We start from the raw sequence: 18,717 nt of genomic DNA on the forward strand, positions 1-18,717 counted from the left end.
AGGGATACGTACGAGACATGTGAGAACTCTGAGAGGTAAAGTGATATGCCCAGGGTCACACAGCCAGAATAGAATTCACTGAACTGTCCTTGAAAGAAGGGATTGTCTTTTGTCTCTTTGTATCCCCAGTATTTAGCATGGTGCCTGGAGTATAGTAAGGACTTAATAATTTTTTTTTTTTTTTTTTACTAATTTACTATGTAAAATTATTCAAAGACTTACTTTCAGGGTGGCTTCTCTTCTTAAGGCCTAAGTAATCCAGCCATTATTATCCTATCGATAGTTGGAAAAAGGTAAATTTAATAAACCTTCCATTAAAGGGATTTATTAACCTACCACATATTTATTATGACAACACTAAACTGTTTCCTTTGGCTGGATAAACACAGCACTACGTGATAAGATGGAATAGAACACTATTCATTCCTTCTGATAAACTTACTGCTAAATCTCATCTCAAGCTTCAGAAGATCAGGGCGGTCTAAATAACTACGGGGAGCCATGGGGTTCAAACAGGGAACCAAAGTGACTCAAATGGGATTGAGAAAAGTAGTTTTTATCTTTCCCCCAACATCTTTTAATATAATTATTTTTATATTCCTGATGTAGTACAATGTCATGGGCACTTCTCTAAACAATTCAGATGACCAATGTTTAAAGAATGAAAGTTTCAGTACAAAGACGTTTCTTAAAGGAATTTTTTTTTCTCTGAGGTTTCTCCACTCTTTATTCTCCTTTCTAGTTTAAGGGATGGAAATACATTCTACTGGTATTCAGAAATACAATGACATATTTGGGAACAGCTATAAAATGAAAATCAAAATGCTTACCAGAATCAGATGTTATTAAAACAGTAGCCATGAGGAGTGTCCTTTACAAATTTAAGGGAGAGGTGGAAGCAGTTTTTCCTTTCCTTATCTAATCAAATATTGTGGCAAAGTTACCTAGTTTCCCTTGGCAATTTTCAGAACTGCCTGGTCACAACCTCTCCTATCCCCAGTGGGGAGACAAGAACAATGGAGGTAGCCCTGAAGAGTCTGTGGAAAGGAGGATTGGGTGCTGAGGAGGACCCCAAAGGGTGGAGTGTGGCAAAGTGAACAGAGCTAGCCACAACAGTGAAGACCAAAGAAAAACAAATGAAAAGAATTCAGTGAGAAAGCAGGTTAATTCCTCAAGAATTCTCAGGAACATACAGTAAAGAGAGTAAACAGAATAATCAAGTGAAACAAAACTGAAATTGTGACTGATTATATTAAGCCCTTAATACTTAAAAATGCCCTTAGGTTACCATTCTATTAAAGAACAGTACAAATAGTAATGTTGTGATATAGTTTACTAATTCTTATTTATCTTTCCATTCATATGATCAAACATCTCGTAAGATGCTACTGCATACAAGGCACGGTACCAGGTGACAGTGATGAAAAGGCCAAAATGAAATACTCCTGGCCCCCAAGGAGTTTATATTCTAGTGGGGTACTAGCTGGAGGCAAAACACAATCTTAGCAATCTGGTACAGTGGGAAAACCCTAGGATTTCCAGTCAGAGGGATTGGGTTCTCCTTTTATTACTTACTATCTGATGTCAAGTTAGGCAAATCATTTAGTTTCCATTCAGTTTCCTCATCTGTAAACTGAGGACTAAATAGCCTGAGGTCCCTCCCAGCTCAAAAATCTGTTCTTTTGTATATACAAAAAATGAGAAAATAATGGCATTCTAAGGAAAAAGGAAGGACTAAAAACTGAGGGGTGGGGGAGGAAGGGAGAGGAGAGACTAACAATTCGGGAAAATCAAAGAAAGCATTGGTAAATGAGCAGAGAATATTAATTTGAAAGAAGGTTTGAGGGTCTTAGCAATACACATAATAGGTTCTCAATAACTGTCTACTGAATTTGATTTCACTGGGATGGTCCTGAGTCACCAAGAAAATAATCAAATTATTACTGGTAGCTCCAATTTAGGAGAAGAGGTATTTATTACAATTTCCTTGAAAGATTTCCAACATAAATGGCTAAAATTTAGGTGTCAGTGGTGGAAGTAGTAGGTTTCTGTTACTATGTTAATAACTGTGCTGCATAACTAAGGTGATGCTCTGTTTTCCATATATACCAGAGAGTTTCCAATTTTGGCAGTACTTATGTTCCCACAGATGGCATCTTAAAAATGGATTCATAAGGTGATTTATCTTGTTGCCTTGGTCTATTTAAGCATTAGTGGGAATTGTCCAATGAGAGAGTAAAGGCAGTGAGAGGAAGAGATATATAGGACATCAAGAAGAAACACTGCAGAAACAAAGCAGCAGCATATGAAGTGGCAAAAGGAAGGAACAAAATAATACAGTAATCTTGTCTTATGTATTACTGTTTCTTGGTTCAACTTGGTTTCCGTAGTTTTTGTATTCTTTTTTTCCATGTGTGCCACACTAATTTTATTTTTCTTCCTTTGTCTATTTCATTCTCTTTCCTTCTTCATGGTTCCCATTCATAATTTAGGAATGAGATTTCATCATGTTTGCAATGCTGAGAGCAATATTCCCATGATGCCATGTCTTTCTGTTAAAGTGTATCTCTGATTATATATATCGGTCTAATTTAAATCCTCAAACAAGATACTAATACTCAGAGAAGTAAAAATCTAGGATGTGGCATGTGGTATACATTTGGCTTCTTGGTGCTTTAGGTAGTGGCTGTTTACTCAAATTGAATGAGATAACATATATAAAGTACTTATGCAAACTTTAAAGTGAAATATAAAAGTGAGTAACATGGTCAGACTTATGGCTTAGGAAACAATAATGTAAAGGATAGACTTTGTTCAGTAGTTTTTCAATCGTGTCCTTATTGTGACTCCATTGGGGGTTTTTTTGGCAAAGATAATGGAGTGGTATTTTATTCTCCAGCTCATTTGACAAATGAGGAAACTGAGGCAAACAGGGTAAAGTGCCTTGCCCAGGGTCACACAGCTAGTGAGTGTCTGAGGCCACATTTGAACTTACAAAGATGAGTCTTCCTGATTCCAGACCCAGAACTCTATTGACTGAGCGGTCTAGCTACCCTAAGGACAAATTAGAAGAGGGACAAAGACTCAAAGTAAGGAGATGAATTAAAAGATTATTTTAATAATCCAGAGAAACAGTGATGAAGGCTAAAGGTGGTTGCCATAGGAGGGGGAAAAGGGGAGAAATGCAGAAGTAGGACTCGGCAACTGACTGGATACAGATAGGTAAGAGAACAAGAGTCAAATCTGACTCCAAGAATTTGGGCCTAGCTGATCAGAAAGAAGCTGTACTATATCTATTTGGTACTCCACTTTATTATCCTCTCATGCTCACATAAACAAAACCTAAAACATGAAAAAACAATGTAAATAGCAAATTTTATAACAATAGCAAATTGATATAACAATATAATTTCTTACTAAGAATGAGTAACTTCTCAAATGAAAAAAGAAATATTAAAAGAGTTAAAAATAGGATTCATTCTAAAAGAGTAAAAAAATTAACAATTACTAATTCTGATAAAGCTGGGAGCAGGGCAGGGAAGTGGATCATAGAATCCTATAGGATTGGAAAGGAACTCAAAAGTCATCTAGTTCAGCTTTCACCTAAATCATGAATCTCTTCTACAAATGAATCCTGATTTTCAAAATGTCTAATGTGTCCATATAAAAAAGAATGTGACAGTGGGATTATCTGTTTGCCATCTTCACTGGGCTAAATGAAATGGAAAACTCTGCTTGAAAGTCAAAATCTCTTGAGAATTGTTAGTGAAGACATATGATATTTTTTAAAGGAATTTTCTCTTTGAACTGCCTAACATTTTTAGATCAGTTAGAAACTGCCTTAAAACTTTTCTGTAAAAAAAAATAAAGAAAGGAAACTCTTACCCTACCCCCCCTCCCCAGTATTGTTTTATTTACAAGTGAATAGGCTGTCAGTTGATCAATATCCATTTGGTGGTAAATTCAGAAGTCCACAACCTCCTTTAAGTGGGTGAACAAACAGGTACAGACCCTGGGAATTTATTGTTTTGCTTTATAATTATTTTTTAATCTAAATGATATTTTCAGATGCCAAAAGGCATTTCAAACTACTCACCCTTACTTGAGTAAAAAAGAAAAAAAGTGATCTCATGAGACCTCGTATGGCAAGTTTTAGCCCAGAGCTAATTTTCATAGCTGTGTTATAAAACTCTGAAAATAAGGGCCTATAATGGAAATGCTGACAGACCCTTAACTATAGCAGCATGAATGGCTATAATTAAAGAACAGCTTTTGGCTGCACCTAACTCCTTAAATGAAAGATTGCCATTTCTACAATAACCTCAAATAAAAGCAAGTGGAAAACCAGAAATGTGATTCCAGAAAGGTAATGTGATATGTTAAAGAGGATTGCTAAAACTATTTGACATTCTAAGCTTTAAATACTGAGGCATTTAGTTAACATAACCAAGTCAGTATTTTCATAATGCTACTTAATCAGCAATAAAGAATGCTCCTGTGAGCCATCATCTTGGGTTAGCAGAAAGTGGCATATGAAGTTATTATTTCTTAACAGCCTAGGGGGAGCTGCTTCTCCCTTTAATCAGTGATCTCACTTTCTTCCTACCTGTAAATTCTCTGTCATACAGTTATAAAACTATTACCCAGCAGAGTATACAGAAAAAGGGGGGGAAAACACATTTATGCAAGGACTGCTACCTTATTCCCACCTGGATTTTAAAACAGGAGAGATAGCTATAGTAATGTATTTCATCCTTTTCCCTAGTCAGGGATGCAGCCAGGAATAAATATCATCAATCTATGTAAGCCAATCTTCTCCGCTTATACTGAAATTCAAAGAAACTAGGTCCTGATCTGAATACAGTTTTTTTTTTTTAATGCAGTTGCTTTAAATTTTAGTAACTACCAAAAATGTATTTAACTTGCACACAGAAATAATAAAGGAAGCCCAAAGGAAATAACTAGAATGTTAAGTGATCAAGATTTCCAATAACATCTGAGTTTAAAGCCAAAGAAATTAAAATTAATCTCAAGTATAAGTATTGGAAGAATTTTTTTTTTAAATCATCATCACAGTAGAAGATGAGTCATCTATCTCCAGGCTCTCACCCACAGAATACTTTTCTTTTTTACCCCCTTTTTGAGAATGTGTCCCTATCTCACCTGGGCAAGAAGTCCATTGGCTAATCAGGGCCTTACCACTTTGGTGTTCTACTCAGAGCAGACACCTGATGGGCTTAGCCTACTGTACGCAGATCAGAACTCCTGAGCTTGAGTGATCTACCAGCCTTAACTTCCCCTAGTAGCAAGGATTACAAGTATGTACCATAATGCATGGTCAAGATCTAAACTGTACCACTGCAACAGCTAAGTACTGCTCCTGGGAAGGCAAGGTTTAGCATCCCAGATCTAGAGCTAGAAAGGAGGTCATCTACCCCAACTTAAAGGTCATCTTATTCAGCTGATTCATTTTGCTGATGAGAAAAAAGATCAAACAGGTATTAAGTGACAGAGTCTAAATTTGAAGTCAAGCACAGTGAATCCAGGTCCAGCATTCTTTCTACTATTATGTGTTGTTTTAATCACTAGTGCTGAAAATAAAGTTGATCAAATCACACCCTGTCTATCATGTTTGATGTAAATAAACTAGCTTTTAAAGAACTGAATATTCCAAATGAATGGGTAAGATTCAAGGAAAACCTGACAGGGAGTAAAACATAGAGCTATAAAGATCTACACAGTGTCACTGCACTTTTTTTCACACTTTATATTCATACTTATGTCCACTGAAGATAAAATTGTCTAGCAACTTTGGCAATGAAAATGTAAATGGTCAGGTGCTCTTTTCAAGTAAAATCTACACCCGTCTCTTCATAAGCAGGGAGCAATGAGAAAAGGAAAAAAAATGCTAATAAAATTATATCAAAACACTCACTTTTTAATGTCTAGATGTGCAGAGTACATTAATTTCACACTCTACATGTAACAAAGTCCTCCAGTTAAATGAGACTATTAAATATACATATAAATCTATTTCAATTATTCTTCACTGTCCCATCCCCACCAATTGCCACAGTGGCATAGATCACTAACTGCCTCATAAACTTGCAACATACTGACAAATCAAGATACTTTTCCAGCCTTCCTGAAGTAGTGCTACCTTTAGTGATGAAAGTAAAGTGAAAGAGCAGCTATGTTTATTGGCAGAAGTGCAATTTTTTAGATGTTAGAAATGATGATAAAAAATCAAAACTCAAATATTATTACAAATAAAATTTGATTTACTTTTCTCTACCCTTTCTTTTATGTGTGATGCATTTTTACCTATCAACTGATGACCCTAAGTTAAAAATGACAAACAAAATCTCAAAGTTTAGGGATCTATAAGTTGCAAAAAGAAAGTAAGAGAAAGGACATAGATAGAAACAGATATCATTACAAATAGTTTCTTGCTAAAATCCAGACTTTATTCCCTTTATTATTTAAATACCTCCTGGGAAAAGGAATTTTTAAAAAATTCAGTGATTCTTTGCTAAATACATTAATGAATGTTGAATAATTACCCACAAAGGAAGACAATAAGCAAGAATAAATACCATTAGGTGTAGCCAAAGATCAATCAGTGTATTTTTATTTCTGCTGGCTTGAGAAGAAAAGAGGAAGAGAAAAGAAAAATATGTTGGACAATTGGGAATGGAGAAGTTTCTCAGGCTATTTCATGATTTCACACCTCTGCCTACTCCCTCATGTGCTAGTGCCACCCACTTCAGAATTGTTTTTTAAATTTATTTTGCATACACATTGATTGAGGCAGTTACCAAATCCTGGATTTCCCTCCCTATACCAAAGAAATCACAATTCTAATCCCTTTATCTAACTTATATTTTATATTACATGTACAATATATATATCTACATATTTATATATTTTATATGTAGTATATATTTTGTAATATATTTTAATATTATATATACTTATATTAGTTCATGCTGTCTCCCCCAATAAAATGTCAGCTCCTTGAGGAGGTAGTGCTTTACTTCTATATTTATATTCTGAGTGTCAAGCATGTTACTTGGTACACAGCAGGCACACATTTGCCCTTTACAAATATATTCCTAGAATCGTAAATAATAGGATTTTAGTGCTGAGGGACACCTTAGGGACCTGAGGTCTAACCTCCTAATTTTAGAGGAAAGGAAATCAAAAGTCAGAGGGATGAAGTAGCTTATTAGAACCACACAGCTAGGCTGCTCTGGATCAGAACCAAACCTCTTGAGTTCTAGATCATGGCCTCTTCCAGGACACCATGTTTCTTCCTGTGAAATCTTTCCAGTATTTTAAAATACACCCCCCCCCCCCTCACTTCCCCAAATCCTCCTCCTTGAACATTTTAAAGCAAGCATAATAACTTCAGTGCTATTTTCAACCTCTAGTCTGACTGTATTAGTACTAAGATTATCTGTGTTTAGAAGATGTCACATCCTCTGTCTGTTAAGAAAGCTATTCAAGATTCCCCAGCCACAAGCCTTTGGAAAATGCACTAATTCTGAAAGCATACAGTTTTTTGGAATGGCTTTTGAAAGCATTTTTCGTTTCTGAGGAAATGGAAAGGGATAATCAATGGTCTCCTTTTACAATTTCTCCCATGATAGCAAAATCCACATGCCTAAACATGTGTTCATGGCAATTTTTAGAACCCCCAAGATTAACCCAACATGATTAGTGTTACTTTCCTTAAATGCTCAGCTGACTCCCTAGGCGCAAAGATAGGATCCTAGAGAATTAACTACCTCATCTAGAATCTCCTCTGCAACTAAAACATAACTCTTTCCTCTAAATGTTGGATAACACAGCATATTTAAACTAGGAAAACCTTGAGTAATCTCTTATTTTGGTCACCTTACAATATAGGAGATAAAATCCCATGTACATTTTATGACAAAAAACAAATCCCTGAATGGCAACATGGCATAGAGAATGGAAAGCCAGGCTTGGAGTCAGGAAGACCAAGGTTCAGAACTGCCTCCGACATATACTGGCTATATAATATTGGACAAGTCACTTAACTTCTTTGTGATCTAGGCAATTTTGTAGGATTGAAATTGAAGAAAAAGGTGCTATCTGCTACCCAAACCAACAGAAATCATTGGTCTAGGGGCAGCAAGGTGGCACAGTAGATAGAGCACCAGCCCTCGAGTCAGTAGGACCTGAGTTCAAATCCATCTTCAGAAACTTGCCACTTACTAGCCAAGTGACCCTGGGCAAGTCACTTAATCCTGGCTGTCTGCTGTACCCCCTTCACTGGTCTATAGAAAAAAATATCGAGAAATCAATATTTGTATTTTACTGAAAAACATACCTGACTCTAGCCAGAACAGCTTGTAGAAAGTTTAATACAGTCCTGAGCTGAGCTTCTCGACAAGCAGGAAGAAGCATACTGAATCCATCATTCAACAGTATTTCCTCAGAAAGTTTCAAGTCCCGGCTCATTTCAAACACTTCTTGAACACCATCCATATAGATAGAAAGAAGTGTCCATAGAGTATGTTTCTGTCCCAATTCATTCTTAGATACTAAGAATTCCTTTGCTTTTTCACTAAAAGCACCAGAAAGTGTGTGGGCCAAAACACCAACATCCAAGTTTCTCTGAACATACATTAAGAGAAAGGCCATTTGGCCCTTCCAAATGAGTGCCCTCTGTGAAGGCGTGACACATCCAGGTCTGAGGAAGTCCAAAAGATCCAGAACATGACTGACCACATCTTCCAACTTTGCAACAGTGGCCAACACCAGAAAAAGTTTAAAAAAATTCTGAAGACCAACTTCGGTTAGCTCTTCCATTCTTTTTTGATGGAATTTGGAATATATTCTGTAAAATAAAAACAGTATTTTAATAGAGCTTATTGTTTTATTCATGGGAACACATTTCTCCACAACTTCCCCATATACCGAGTTCAGAGGAGGTCATCACTCACAGGCAAAAATTCAAACCTGAATTTCCAAATAACAGTTTTCTATCTTCCTTCTTGCCAGCTTTTTCTTAATGCCAACAAGAAGGGTCACTACCTCTTAAGTGGACAAAGTCACAGAATTCCTTACCAAGCTAGCATGCATAGAGTATGTAGATGATGTAGCATATCACTTGTGACTATCAAAAGATTTGGCAGATTCTCCCCTAAAAAATGATACAAATGTACATTTTATAGATTATGATTTTTTTCTCTTTTACTATAGGCCCCCATCATATTTACTTAATTTTTTCTACTTTTATTGGCAAAAAAAGACCAATCTTTACTCAATTATAAAATGATGAGGTTCATTCCAATCTGAATTAGACAATTTAAAATAATTTGTAATAATAATAATTTATAATCCATTTGATTATTCTCTTTCTTACACTCTCTTAGGTTTACTTTCTATCTTCAGTAAAACCCTACAATTGTAAGATAGAAATTAATCTTTTGCCTGGTAACAAAAATATCTGCAAAACCAGTTAAGTGTCATTTAACAGCCAACTACCACAGCTAAATATATATGCTTTCCTTGAATTAATTAATGTCTTGTTTACTGTTGAAAAAGAATTCACCCTCACATCCTAGTTACAGGCTGTTACACTTAGGAAATTATATAACTGCTTTATTTCAGGTGGGAATGATTCACATTTATATACAAATACTGGAGAAGAGAATGGCAAATCACTGCAGTGTCTTTGCCAAGAAAATTCCATTCCTAGTAAGGTTTACAGCCAAGACCTTAAACCCAAGTCCTCTGACTTCAAGTCCAAAATTTCTTTCATTATGTCATATTTCCTCTTTGGATTAAGAGGCAGGAAGATTGGTCTTTTCTATCACTCACGGAAACACGAACACTAGAGCTGCATAATCTATCTAGCAGTCTGTGTCTCCACCCAAAATATGAACATTAATGCTAGAATCTGGAATATAACCTAACTGTCCTAATCTGCAGGATATGTTTAGCCACTACGTATAAGGATGTTTTTGTTGGTTCAACATACTTGTGCATAATCACATTTTATCCAACTTCTTGCATGAAGAATATGCTGAAATTAATCAAAGGTCTCTAGAAATCCTGGGAATTTTAGTCCCAACAGGAGCAATAGAGCAGGAAGCTATGAAATTCCATACCAGTGATGAGTGTGAAGATTACATATGCTGAAATTCGTTCCCTGATTTATCAAATCAGTATGAACTTTCAATTAGCAAACATCAGAAAATGTATACAATATATAAACATGCTTTCCATCTCCTACATGATGTTTTTCCTGATACCCACCCCACCAAATTCCACTGCCTCCTCTACCAAATCACTGTGAATTTACTTTGTATGTACTTATGAGTTCATGTCTCCTTTGATAGATTTTAAGTTCCATGAAGGCAGGAAATGCTTCAATTTTGTGTTTGCAGCCCCAGCATTTAGCACAGTGCACATAATAGGCAATTTTTAAAAAATCCTTGCTGATTGATAGGTTAATTTGAAAAATATTTAAGTTGCAATATTTCCTCAAAAACATTTTCCTGGGTATTCTTTTTCTCAGAAGGAAAAAGGGTACATACCTTCCTTTAATTTGATTCCAAGGATGAGTTTCATTAATTGCTACAGCTTTTTTCATGACTTTTGCCAAAATACAAAGAAAAATGTTGTAACTACTGTTGGATTTATAGAGGTCATGGCTCTGTTCATCAGAACAACAGGTCTTCACTATTTCAAGCATAGACAAGGTTGACTTAGAAACATTTGCAAACTCTTGTACACCAAGCCAAGGAATAGTAAAAGAACTATTCTAGAGGGGGGAAAGAACAAGTATTATATCTCCTGATAAAAACTTCAAACTGTAAAACACACTAAAGTCTATGAAGAATAAGAGACTGACCCCATGTTTCAACAATAACAAAATATAATGAAACATCCAATACACTCAGGAATGCAATATGAATAGAGGTCACCATGTTAAAAACTTGTTCAGCTCAAGGGGAAAAAAAAAAGCTCAATTTCTTATACACCATGCCAAATAACCATCCTGCCTCCTTTCTTCCCCATCTAAGGCCACAGGATTTATGAAGACACATACCTTATTAAATAACCTTGGAAGTAAAATACAACAGCAAAAGCACCAACAACTAGAATGCCTGATGCAAACTTTTTAAGGTTATAAGTTACAGAGAAAAGTATTTCTTTATATCTATTACATTTATTTAGACTCAAAAGTATTAGTAGTAGTTGTAAAATGTGCACGAATCTTAAACTGGTGAAAAGATGCTTGCTTTGGTTAGACCTGATTCCACTGATAAAAGGAAGACTAAATTTTTTCCCTTTTGAAAAAAAAGTTTAAATCGTTTCTGTGATTGGCAAACTATTCCCAGAATGCTTCTATCTATGTTTAACAAATATTAACATTTTTAATGTGCTACAACAGTTATTCTGTGCACAGAAATAATGTATAGATCCTCAGTTGGGAGGACCAAAGTCTTAGCACTATTTACTCACCAGATTCTTGCTGTAATAGTCCCATAGAATTGTAACAGCCTGAATATTGGGGTTCCAGAAACCACACAGCATCAAGCAACAGTGAAGATACATGCGTATCTGTTCTTCTAATATACCATCCTAATAAAATGGAAACATTCAATTACATGCAAGCCATGCTTTCGAACACTAACATATGCCATCACTTCAAGTACAAAGGCCATGGAATAATTTTCTCTATAGACTTCTTTACTGGTTATCTCCTTTTCATCAATTAAAAAGTCACTAAGGTGGAGTGGTAAGCTAGGAAATAGGGTCTGACCCAAAAGACATTGTCATTTGATAATGCACTGAAACTTCATAGACAAATGCCTGAAGAAAATATAAAAAAACAGAGTCAAAAAAACTTAAATCATATCCATTTCATCTTTTGCCAATAAAGTGTCAATAAAGCCAAAGCATGTATCTAAATACTCATTTCAAAAGCCATTAACTAATCCCTAATATATGGAGTATAGAAGAATTAGAATTTCCATTCAAGTATTTTATTTTCTTTTTTTTTTCTTTTTTTTTTTGAGGGGTTAACAATCACTTTATTTTTTTTAATATTATTATTATTTTTTAATGTTTAACAATCACTGCCATACAATTGAGATTTTATCCCCCCCACACCTACCCCCCACTACCCTGCTCCCTCCCCACGACTGTATACAATTCTGTACAGGTTCTGCATATACTTTCCTATTGAGTATATTTTCACTATAGTCATGCTATGTAGTCAGACTAAAATAAATGAAAGAAATCATATAACAAATCAAAACATGATACACAAACACATACACATAAACATGATCTGCTACATTTTGTGAATGACTTCCATATTTCTTTCTCTGAGTGTGGAAGGCATTTTGCCTTGAGAACCACCTTTGGGATTTTTTTTTTATAAGAAGTTTTTGTGTTATTACAAAATTCCAAGTCTACCAGAAAAAACTCTCACACACTGTGGTCGTTGCTGTGCACAAAGTTCTCTTGGTTCTGCTCCTTTCATTCAGCATCAGGTCATATAAGTCCTTCCAGGCCTCTCTGAAGTCTTCTTGTTCATCATTTCTTATGGCACAATAGTACTCCATTACATTCATATACCATAATTTATTCAGCCATTCCCCAATTGATGGGCATCCCCTTGACTTCCAGTTTTTGGCAACTACATAGAATGCTGCTATAAATATTTTTGTACATGTGGGACCCTTTCCCATTTTTATGATCTCTTGGGGATATAGTCCTAGTAGCGATATTGCTGGGTCAAAGGGTATGCACATTTTTGTAGCCCTTTGGGCATAGTTCCAAATTGCTCTCCAGAATGGTTGGATGCGCTCGCAGCTCCACCAACAATGAATTAGTGTTCCAACTCTCCCACATCCTCTCCAGCATTTATCATTTTCTTGTTCTGTCATGTTTGCCAATCTTATAGGTGTGATGTGGTACCTCAGAGTTGTTTTGATTTGCATCTCTCTAATCAATAGTGATTTAGAGCATTTTTTCATATGATTATAGATAGCTTTAATTTCTTCCTCTGAAAATTGCCTGTTCATATCCTTTGACCATTTATCAATTGGGGAATGACTTGTATGATTATACATATGAGTCAGTTCTCTATATATTCTAGAAATGAGGCCTTTATCCCCGAGCTTAGCTGTAAAAATTCTTTCCCAATTTACTACATCCCTCCGGATTTTGGTTGCATTGGGTTTGGTTGTGCAAAAACTTCTCAGTTTAATGTAATCAAAGTTAACCATTTTGTATTTCATAATGCTTTCTATCTCTCCTTTAGTAAAGAATTCTTCCCTTCTCCATAGATCTGATAAATACACTATTCCTTGCTTCTCCAGTTTATTCATGGTATCAGTCTTTATACCTAAATCACGTACCCATTTGGACTTTATTCTTGTGTGCGGTGTTAGGTATGGGTCTATGCCTAATTTCCGCCACACTGTTATCCAGTTTTCCCAGCAATTTTTGTCAAACAATGAGTTCTTATCCCAGAAGCTGGGGCCATTCAAGTATTTTAAATGATCTTATGTGTGGTAACAGATAAGGAAACAAAAACTAGTCAATCTACAGGAAAGAACACCAATATAACACATAATGCCTGTTGACTGAATGAAACAAGGTGGAATAAAGGAATCTAGATGTATTCAAATCCACAGGTCTTGATTAAACTTAGTAACAACTAATAAAAATAGTACTTAAATAGCGCTTTAAAGTCTGCAAATCTTCTACCTATAGTATCTCATCTGATAATCAACTTACTCATTGCAGGACAACAGCTACTCAATTTTTAAAACAAAAAGATTGGCACAGATTATGAAGGACTAGCTATCTATATTTAAGAAAAGGAGGTTAAAAAATTAGGCACATAAACATCACTTTATTGTCTAAGAGGGGAAAAAAACACAACAAAAATTACTCTAGGTAAATATCTTAAAGCAAACAGGTCAGAAGACAAAGATCAATACATTATTTATAAATAAGTTCCTTCACATCAATCTACTTATGCAATTACATGAATGACCAACAAGTTAAGAAGCAACATTCATGTTCTCTTTTGCATTTAAGAAAGGTTTAACTGTTTTATCTATTATATTCATCAGTAAATTGGGAAATACAGCACAGATCACACAATTTTTTATTTATTTATTTTTTGGACAGATTTTAAATACAAGCATTGCCCAAGCTACAAACACCTAAGCTACAAATATCTCATGTACATACTATGCCCTCTAAACAAGGTTTCCATATTGCTACATGGGCATCTGCTTAACTACTGTTCTAACAAATCTATTGTGCAGTTATACACAAATGAGAATTAGGAAGAAAGGTGTTTCTGTAAGACTACTTTAGTTCTGATTAGCTCTTTTCTACCCTGGTAGAAGATGGATCTGTGATCTCCTCTTTAGTCCTCCCTTACAGAATGCTCCCCCTAGGACTTCTAATCCTTTATATCTGAAGGTAGCATTGACATGGTATAAAGAAGCCTTGGCTGGCAACTTGGGTTCAAATCCTGTCTGTTTTAACTTGCTATCTGTATGACCACGCAACAGTCCCTTTCTCTCAAGAAACTCACAGGCCAATGAGAGAAATCATGAAAAGCGTTTTGCAAATTTAACATCTACATAAAGCCAATTAATAGTATTATATATGCTATTTAACATCTCTGTGCATTGACTCACATTCTGAATAGCTGACACTGGACCGAGCTTTGGGATCTTACATCTCAAATTCTGGTGATTTAATTATAAAGTTAAAAGTTTCCATAAATGTATGGATGCTTAACAATGGGACATATTGTTTCAGAATCACAGACTGAGAACTGGAAGGTCATGTAAATCCAACTTCTTACTTTCAGAAGAGGAAACTCAAGTTAAGTGAGACTTAACCAAGGTCATAGAGAAACAAGGCTGGGAACGGAACCAAGGTCCTCCAGTTACAAATTCAGTACTCATTCCACTCACTGCTTTGCCTCCATAATATATCTTCTACACTCCCAAACTAATCAGAGTCTAAAAATCACCAGCACTTGGTATCATGGAAAGAGAACTGTATCTACAGTCAGAGAACCAGAATTCAAATCCTTCTTCTGACACATATCACTGGCACACATGAGCTATTATTGTTTTACTGAAAGAGTTTGAGGACTCTTCTCCCTGGAAATAGGAGCAGTGCTCTTTCATCATGATGTGTCCTTTTCTTCAGCCAAGACTGTGGCCTAAATGACCCCTTGTGTAAGACTCTTGCAGGTTATCTATAAGATATGCTATTTTGTCTCAGTAAACCTACAATAAATAAATAAATACAATAACAATAAATAAAGAAAACTTGAAATTCTTTCTTATAAAAATTAAATACAATGCTATCTTAGGGCTAAAACAGCACATAAACAATCTAATTCTCTTTTCCTCAAAGTATTCTCAATACAGATAGCTAATTTAAAAGGACAGTTTAGTTTTAAGGTATTTTGTCATAAAGGTTAAAGAGAAAAAGAAAACACCTTTTCATCTTTACTTTGATGAGCAGAGTCCAATGATACCCATTGTATCAGTGATCCTCAGTAAATCTTAGCGCCTCTGTCTTGGGTTGAAAAAGAATGATTTGAAAAATATCGTTTGCTTAATTAATACTGCTTTCAAGATTCTATCAACTTTATCTTAAGACTATTGTACATTTTTGGCTTTTTTTTTTAAGACTATAAATGGACTGTTTCACTGCTGGAGATGAAGTCAGAACATGAGGGCGGTCAGATTTTAATTTATCTCAGTGGGAAGAAAAACAGATATAATCAAAATGATACTTCTATCTAAACATATTATTTATTCTTTATGACCACCTACTGAACCCACAAAATTGGTTTCAAGAACACCAGCAAGTAGTTCTATATTACTTATGGAATATGATTTGACACAATGCAAGGCATGATGAAATTGAGATAGTATTGAAGAAAGGGGCTTAATCTTCCTAAATATTAGGAAATGGAAGATATTACACAGTTTGAATGAGTAAAAAAATCTTGCTTTGTGCTGGCTCTAGTTTCATAAAGAAATATTTACTGTACAGGTTTTCCTAAAAAAAAAAAAATCTAACTTATCCTTATGTCCATATATAGGAATTACACTGTGTGCTATAGAACCAGTTCTAACTCTCATCCTTATAAAAAAATATAGTATTATAAAAGTTAAATCCAGCAGTGTCAATAAAAGCTTTATTATATTATTAGACATTCCAATGGAAGAGAATCTTTTTTCATGGTCGATATAGTCCCTTCCTTGAGGGGGAGAAAAGGTGGTAGGTGGGGGAAGGGGAACAATTCTTAGGAAGTCATACACTAAAGGAAAATAATAATAAATCACTAAAAGACTGATAGAAAGTGATTTACAATCAGTAAAAATAATAGTACTGCTATAAGGCAGAGATGACTACATACTGTTTTTCCTGCTGTCACATATAAATATAATATATTTAGAATTTTGTTCCTCACCATGACTTATCTGTTTTCTACCTATTTTGAAATTTCTCCAGAAATATTTAGAAACCTATCCATCTTCCCATAGTACTTAAAGGACCAAAACAAAGAACCTAGGCAGTCCTTATCTACTGTCCCTATACCTTCCAACAAAGTAGTGATAAAATCTAGTCTTTCTGAATAGAATAAAAAACAAAAAAATCTTCTTTGGTTTTAAATAAAATCCTTTCCATTAAAAAAAAAAGCACATTAAAAATATCACAAAAAAGATCCTTGAGCCATTATCATGTAAATGGGCTTAATAGTTTATATATGTTTAAATAGTTTAAATGACATAATGATCACACGTCAATAATTCCCAAATGTCTTAAAATCAAAGCTTAAAACTAGATTAGTATATAAGGAGAGTTTTAAATGTTCAAAATCAAGGTGTTATCAACCAAAAAAAGAACTTTTTGGGGGGGAGGGGGAAAGGACTATGAGAGTATAAATAATAAAATATGAGTAGTACTTTAAAAAAACAAAAACCAAAATCTTGTAGCAAGCCAGTGACAAAATTTGCAGGAAAACTGTAAAAAGGTAACACCACTTTAATTCCAAATAGAGGGTTCTTTGACATTCCATCTAAAGGAGAATTCTGAGCTCTCACCTACATAATTAATAGATCTGTGTTATAACTAAATACACTTATATATTCATCTGGCAAAACATTAATTTTTAAAAAAATTTACATATACAAGAGGGATCTCAAAAGTCTCAAAATAAGCTATTAAACTGAGTGAGTTTCATAGACTTGGTTTTCAATGCACTGGTTGAAAACAGTCTATTAACTACCACATTTCTGCTTTACTTCTCCCAGAAATTTTTAAACACTTATTTCTTAGCGGCTAAATAATTTCTTTCCCAAATGAAAACCAACATTCACTTTCTTAATTTTCTCAAAGCTATTATACAAAAGGCAATTTATACCATGAAAATTCAGAACAAATTTACTGAGCTACAATGCAACATGTTTAAAAATGTGATGAACAGCATATTTAAAACCACTTTAAAAGGAGGTCAAGTCTGACCTCTGGGCCATGAAGCACTGCATTAACAGCTCTGCAGAAAGAAAAATGATAAGGTATGAAATGAGTGCTCAGAAACTAGAACCTTATCAGTAAGAGTATGATTCAAGCCTGTAAGACAAATTGCTCAGCAAGGCAAGTCACCTTCCTGCTGTGATGAGGATATAGCTGAATTTTCAATGCCACTATCTTCGCCCATCATGTCTCCTAGACTTGATATCCACACGTTCAATGTATGGCTTATGGTTTCTAAGCATCTAGCCCTTATTTTGAATATATCTTGTCAAAATAGCCAACTGGGATAATTATCTTTATCCTTTATCTGACAACTTAGTGTCAAGAAAAAAAATCTTTAAAGGATAGTTACTAATCTCATAAGCACTCGCTTCACTTTGGCAAAAACAAACAAATAAAAAATATCCCACCCCAAAAACATCTGTATGCCTCATTTACTGTAACCAAAGGATGACTTTGTTTTTATGTTTTCTTCTATGTGTATCCTATGTAATGTCCAAAAATTTAACATGGCAATATTTTTTACTGCTACTTAATATACACACCTGGACATTAGTTGACTTTTTCAGTAATTCTTCTACAAAGTTCCAATTTGAATTCATTTGCTTCTGGAAAGAGAAAAAAATATTTCTGAATCAAAGGAATCACCACTTCTAATAGTACATGTTTTAAAAACTAGGACAGGGAAAGCAAATTACTATTTTTTTAAAAGATTTCTATCACCACAGAACTTGATACAATGTCAATGGGAGATAGATTCTTATGTGATTATTTTCCACTATCAAGTTATGTTAGTAGATGACAGAATTAGAGGGGAAAAAATTACAAACTACTTAAGTCTTTACACCAAAACAAAATTATAACCTTCACCAAGCAAGTCTTTATTTATTTATTATTTTATTTAACCTTTGTAAAAACACAAAATTTGGGGGAAACATTTTGATCTCAGCTAATGTTAAATTCTAATGTGTACATAAAACTTCCAATGGCTAACTACACAATTACATTGTACAGACCATGGCTCAAACATTGTTCTTCCAAAATGATTTTCATTTTTCTAGAAATGTTTAGATCTTTTCACACTTGGATCAAAACAACAACAACACAAGTTCATGACTGATTTGCATCATTCAC

General features: G+C 34.6%; 1 protein-coding gene across 3 annotated transcripts in view; it reads right to left on the bottom strand.

The window, feature by feature from the left end:
• Positions 1-18,717, bottom strand: part of MMS22L (MMS22 like, DNA repair protein) — a 165,026-nt gene that overhangs the window by 90,158 nt on the left and 56,151 nt on the right. For all 3 annotated transcript variants that reach the window (XM_072642887.1, XM_072642885.1, XM_072642886.1), the window contains 4 exons: positions 18,129-18,191; positions 11,506-11,625; positions 10,575-10,801; positions 8,360-8,869 (listed from right to left, as the gene is read on the bottom strand). In XM_072642887.1, the coding sequence (XP_072498988.1) occupies positions 8,360-8,869; positions 10,575-10,801; positions 11,506-11,625; positions 18,129-18,191 (920 nt within the window). The remainder of the gene's footprint in view (positions 1-8,359; positions 8,870-10,574; positions 10,802-11,505; positions 11,626-18,128; positions 18,192-18,717) is intronic.

This window comes from Notamacropus eugenii, chromosome 2, assembly GCF_028372415.1.
Source record: "Notamacropus eugenii isolate mMacEug1 chromosome 2, mMacEug1.pri_v2, whole genome shotgun sequence".
Taxonomy (NCBI): Eukaryota; Metazoa; Chordata; class Mammalia; order Diprotodontia; family Macropodidae; genus Notamacropus; species Notamacropus eugenii.